Genomic DNA, 6,536 nt, shown 5'->3' on the forward strand with positions numbered 1-6,536 from the left:
AAAACATGGATGACATGTTCAACATATTTTGAGGATTTACATCAACTGATTAGATGGAACCAGCACAACAAGAGAACAAAATTCCAGAAACAAGTATTACTAGCAGGAGCAGCAGCCATGGTCTATGTGATATGGCATAGTAGAAATGAGGTGTATTGGGAACAATGTGTTCCTACTATTCCTATCAGTTGCAAGCAAGTAGAACAAATAGTTAAAGCAAGAGTTAAGGTTGTTTTATCTCAAAAAAATTCGAGATAAGATAGCAACTGGTTTCATAGTCTATAATTGACTGGTGTGCTTGGAAGTGTGTTTCCTGGCTGGTTTATACTTGTCTTAGGGTGAGGGAGTCCAACCTAGTTGGTTTGCCTCCCCTTTGATGGGTTTTGGTTGTAAATTGTTGCGTCATACATCTAATATCTTACTTGCTTAGCAAAAAAGAAAAAAAAAGATATGACCTTTTGAAGTTGAGCCTTGTGCACAAACCCTTATGAACGAATGAAGTTACTTTTATGAACAGATGGAGTTAATCTTATTATCAAATGGAGTTACTTGTATGAGTATGTGGTTACTTTTAACAATAAAAAGGTTTCACTCATATAAAGAAATGTGGTTACTTTTATAAGCAAAATGGGTTTACCTATGTGATCAAATAGGGTTACTCATATGATTAAATGAGTTTACTGAATAAATTGGGTTACTCCTCATGAACGAATGGGGTTACTCGTATTAATAAGTGGTAGTTACTTGTATGAACAATTGGGGTTACTGATACGAATAAAATGGGGTTACTTATGTGAACAAAATGAGGTTACTCATATGATTAAATGGGGTTATTAGTATGAAGAAATGGGTTACTCCTTATGAACGAATGAGGTAACTCGTATTAATAAGTGGAGGTTCTTGTATGAACAATTGAGGTTACTGATGCGAATAAAATGGGGTTATTTATGTGAACAAATTGAGGTTACTCATATGATTAAATAGGGTTACTAGTATCAATAAATAGGATTACTCTTTATAAACGAATGAGGTTACTCGTATTAATAAATAGGGCGTTACTTATGTGAATAATTAAGGTTACTCATGATTAAATGAGGTGATTCGTATAAATAAATGTGGTTAACAAGGTTACTCATAAGATTAAACAAAATAAATTTCTTAAATTTCAAATTCCATCAAAATAGATGATCAAAATTCATGTATGAACACATTTAGAGTGGCTGAATTCTCCCTTTAGCCTGTTGGTGATTGTTTAAGTTTGTAACTTTTATCAATGGCGAAACCTAATACCATAAATTTATTGTTGAAAATATGAGGAGATTTCGAGTGGGGTTTATTCTTATTGACAAATTTAAAAGACTTCCATTAAAGTTATGGTCTCAAGGTAATGGTAAAAATGGAGGAGAGAGAAAGTGTGGCATGAGAATGCCATTGTTGTTAACAGGTTTGAAGCGTACAAATTGTTGTACGGGGATGTGGGAATAAGTGGGAGAAAAGGAAGGAGGAGGTTTTGAAGTATTATATCCGCCTGAGCCTCACATATGTGTCGGCCACACGTGAAATTCTAAGTGTGGTCGGACGGGTATGAGAGTTTGAGAAAAGAAATTCTATCAGACTTATTTCTACCATACATTTGCCACTCAATGAATGTTCATTATTCTTTACCCAATTTCTTTGTTGAAATAAGAAGTTTAATTGAATCTAAGCATGTCAACCAATAATATTGAGTGATATATTATGTTACAAAAAAGTGGGACTCAAGAGTATGGTACACCCAAAGTTAACTATAGATAAAAACTTTTAGTACAAATTTTATCAAATACCAGAGTGTACCATGAATATGGTATACCCAAAATTCTTTGTTTTTTTTTTCTCATTATCATTTGAAATTATCTAAATAAGAAAAATGTACTAAAAAGAAGAGTTTCAAATTAATAAAGAAGCAAAAATTAATTTAAATGTGACTTACACATTTTTGGGATATTCCATTTGGTACCATTGAATTTTTGGTTTTTCCATTGGGTACCACTGTTATTTTAAAATTCCACAAGATATCACTCTAATTTAATATTAATCTTTATCATACCATTTTTTAAGCAAAATGTTAGTTAATGGTTGAACAAGAATACGATTTTGTTTGGGTTTGCATGTTTCTATTTGTAATTGCAAATATTTAATAAATTAAGATTTTAGGGTGTCGTTTTAACCCTTAAAGCTCTAATTTTCAGTCAAAATTTTCATAAAAATGATCATAATATTCTATGTCTTTTTATTGTCAAATATGACCTCAACTTTGACCTTAACGACTAAAACGATTACTAAAACCTTAACGCAAATTAAAACATGTAAATCGAAGTAGAACTCTAGCCTATTCTAACTTAAATTAACATTTTACTTAGTAGCATGCTACAATAGAGAATAAAATCAAATTATAGTGATACCATGTAGAATATCTAAAAAATAGTGGTACCAAATAAAAAAGCCAAAAATACAATGGTACCAAATGGAATATCCCTACATTTTTTTTTTAAAAGACGTTGTACCATACACAATTCGTTAATTTCTAGCACATCAATAAAAAACCTCTATGATCCTCGGATAACCGGTTAAAAAACCAAAGATATCACGTACAATTCGTAAAAAATACTATGCTCTCGTCTTTTGAATAAGGTAATTTCAAAACAAGGAACAAGGCAAAAAGCAAATGACACAAACTTGTACAAATTCTGTTTTTTCCAAGCTACAGCCTCATTAGAATATTTTTCTTCTCTTCCCTCTCTATTATAAATGGTTTGTCTGTCTCATAAAGTCTCATAAAGCTACCACTTCTCTAACTGAACTCAGCCATCCTCTCTTTCCCACCTTCAATCACATGAAATAAATACAAAAAGACATAACCAAACAGTAAATAAATTCCACCCCATGAAAACAGAGAATCCAATTTCTAAAAATGAATCTGATCAAAACCAACAAGAAACGGAAGAGCTGAGGAGAGGACCATGGACACTTGAAGAAGACACCTCACTTATCCATTATATTCATTGTCATGGTGAAGGTCGTTGGAATTTATTGGCTAAATCTGCAGGTAAATTACATTATTATTATTATCGTTTCTGGTTTTTATGCTATAGATTATGCTTAACTCTATTATCTACTATTAATTAGGTACTTACAATTGTTTAAAATGTTGTTTTAAGGATTGAAAAGAACAGGAAAAAGTTGCAGACTAAGATGGCTTAACTACTTAAAACCAGATATTAAGCGCGGTAACCTTAGTCCACAAGAACAGTTAATGATCCTTGAGCTTCACTCTAAGTGGGGTAACAGGTAAATTCAACTTTTGCAATTTAAATCAATGTTTCGTATTGCAATCCGTATGAATCTCTCATATATCACGACATGCATCTGATTTTTTGCACATATGGAAATACTTCCCAATAGGAGGAATGATTTGCTTCTAATTGAAATTGATAAAAATGTCCGATCATCTGTCACTTTGCTGTGTGAAAAATACTAATTTAATTTAATTTACCAATTTATATGGATAACATATACATTATAATTATTCCTCCTTTTATTTGCCACAGAGAATGTTTAAGGTCTTTTCTGCACTTACTTCATTCCAAATGATGTATGACACAAATCCAAATCTTAGAAGAATGGAGGAATAAGGATGTGGCTTACACTCTAAAACTCTGGGGAAAAAAATTATAATGATTATATATATTTCTCATATTCAATGTTTCTTAAGAGAATAAGGTACCATCTTGATGGAAAGATTATTCGAATATTTAAGACGGACAAAAAAAACGTGTTAATAACATCCCTAACATGACGATAATATAGTCCCGTCAAAAATTATACTTCCTTCCTTTTGTTTCAAATGGAACATTGGTTGGAACGACACTATTCATTGATCAATTTTGACTTCAATTTATTACCATTATTCAAAGAAAAACATAGTCAAGTGGGATCTTGTTTGATTCGTCTAGATGCATACTATCAAATTATAACTTCTATATTTTTTACGTGTGAAAAACTAAAAATATTAACGATTGAAGAAGCGCATTGAGTTGCATGAAAAAGCAAATGTTTCATTTGGAACAGAATGGATGAAGTAATATTAGGACTCGTTTAGTTGAAGTTGGTAAGTGCATTTTTTTGCCGATGAAATGTTATTTCTTAATAAGAGCATTTTTTTATCTAGTTGAACAAGGGAAATTCTATTTCCACGGGAATTTCCACTTACCTAGGGGTCCTAGGTAAGTTATTTCCTCTATTTTGTTGGAAATAGAACTTCCTAGGAAGTTCTACTTCCCATGTTTTTGGCAACCAAACAACAACACATATATTTACTTCCTATGAATTCTAATTTCACATGCATTTGAAAGTTAACCAAACAAGCTCTTAATAACAATGATAATAATAATAAACTAGGTGAGATTTTAAAAAAAAATCGTCAGTTTTAAGTCACCGAGACTCGCTAAAAGTTAAGACCCCATAAAGTTGGAACCTACACAGGTTAATCATCAATAGTTCAAACCTTTTAAAAATTATAGTCCAAAGTTCAAACCTCTATAGTCAATTTTTCCTAATAATAATATAGTTTCTTTATTCAGTCTTTTTTACTTTAATTTCCATGATTACTAACAATCAAGACTCTTCGTTTTTATTTAATTGCTACATTTTTCATATATGGTGTTTCTTTTTAGTTGCTACATTGTTCAATTTTTCCTTATTTGAAGTACTTGGCCCACCACAAAGTATTACTATTATTTTTCTTTTTTTCTACCCAAAGTACTATTTTTCATTTTTCACTATTATTTTACATTAAATGGATCAAAAAGTATTATCTCAAAAACTATTTGTTTTTCTGTTTTTCCACCCAAAAGTACTACTTTTCACTTTTCCCACTAATTAGGTTAAAAAGTATGTTTCCAAATTCTTGAAAGTGATGATGCTGTTGTGCATACAATAATATAGCCATTAAATAAAAATGGAGTAATTAACATTTTTGGAACTCAATAACTTTTGATCGAGTTTGCTTTTCATGCCAAACAATCTCCAATCAAAAGCATGAAGTGACGCGCCAGGGTCCAAATCGTTGATTTTCGACTATCTAGAATTCTAGATATACACAAGTACACAACCTCCCAATAATGTCCGCAAATCATAATATCAAAACGCTTCATGGTGCTCTTGTGACCCTTGTTTCTGCCTTATCTTCTGTAGCTGTAGTATAGCTTGGTGTAGCCTAGAGTTAGACCTTTTTTTATTTTTAATAAAAGCCACTCGAGTTTGAATAATGGCCTTTTGTGGATACTAAAAATTTATTTTGTGTATACACCTATAATTTCACAGATGGTCAAAAATAGCAGCACACCTACCAGGAAGAACAGACAATGAGATAAAAAACTATTGGCGAACAAGAGTGCAAAAGCAAGCGAAACAACTTAATATGGAGTGCAATAGCCAAAGTTTCATAGAGGCAATTAGGTGTTATTACATGCCTAGATTGGTTCAAAAAATTGAGCAGAATTCGGCTGATCTTACATCGCTGAACACTGATCAGATTGCTCCCGTTTCGCATTCTTACATGGCATCCTCATCAACCAAATTGGAGCACATCAACTCTGAAAGTACCAAAAATACTTCAAGCTCAAACACCAGCTATTCCAGTATCCCAGAGTTTCAAGATCTGCCCACTAGTAGTACTTCCCTTGCCTATGATAAAGCTGTAAAAAGTAAAGAAAACTCCGTTTTACTAAATAATAATACTCACTGTACAATTAATAGCAGCTGTAACAACTATGACATGGACCTGATTTCTATGACGGCATCTAAGAATCCATTCGCCGAATGCCATGTGGAGGAAAATGATTGGTTTGGGAACGACATGGCAGGAGATGCCATGTGGGATATGGATGAATTGTGGCAGTTTAGGAAGTAGGACAATGATGTATGAGCATCTAGGTTATGAGAGAGTGGATCCCACTTCTAAGATGATCGCAGCCCATTTTTTTTGACAGGCTTTTGATAAGAATCTAAAGTGTACCTATATTACTATGTTACTAGTATAGTAGTAATCCAGGTTATGTATATAGTATGAATGTAAGTAGTACAGAAAAAGTATATGTATGAAGTTGCATAGTACTGTACCATGTAATGCTAGAATTTTGGTTTTCTGGGTGCAGAAACACAATTTAAGTGAAGTAAATAGGTGCTGTTTTAATCTTATTTGATTTAATTTAATTTTATATGGTATATATACTTTCTATTATGCTGTTCATGATGGACTTGGGAGCATTATCTACAGCATAATGAAATGATTTGCAAATGGACCACATTGTAAGTATAAGATCGAAGGAGTAGTCAGTTGATAGAAGAAATGACTAGATAATGACATGCTTGATGATAAAAGGTATGGTCAATGATGAAATTATTGATTTATAGGAAAATGACATTGTACTAAATAGATCACATAAGAGAGAGGGGGGCCGTTAATTTCTATTGTAAGTTAGCTATACAAGTGGATC

At 32.2% G+C, this 6,536-nt stretch overlaps 1 protein-coding gene across 2 annotated transcripts; it reads left to right on the top strand.

Annotated features, from left to right (window-relative positions):
- The first annotated feature begins 2,673 nt into the window (after positions 1–2,673).
- LOC104896441 (MYB-like transcription factor EOBI) lies at positions 2,674–6,289 on the top strand. Of its 2 annotated transcripts, none has more exons than XM_048647273.2 (3): positions 2,674–3,085; positions 3,213–3,327; positions 5,362–6,289. In XM_048647273.2, the coding sequence occupies exons 1-3, from the start codon at positions 2,923–2,925 to the stop codon at positions 5,948–5,950; spliced, it is 867 nt and encodes a 288-aa protein (XP_048503230.1). In that variant the 5' UTR covers positions 2,674–2,922; the 3' UTR covers positions 5,951–6,289. The 2 variants fall into 2 exon arrangements, with proteins under 2 accessions (XP_048503230.1, XP_010681493.2); XM_010683191.4 differs by having other exon boundaries at positions 2,676–3,085; positions 3,198–3,327.
- The last annotated feature ends 247 nt before the right edge of the window (positions 6,290–6,536 follow it).

This window comes from Beta vulgaris, chromosome 6, assembly GCF_026745355.1.
Source record: "Beta vulgaris subsp. vulgaris cultivar EL10 chromosome 6, EL10.2, whole genome shotgun sequence".
NCBI classification, from domain to species: Eukaryota; Viridiplantae; Streptophyta; class Magnoliopsida; order Caryophyllales; family Amaranthaceae; genus Beta; species Beta vulgaris.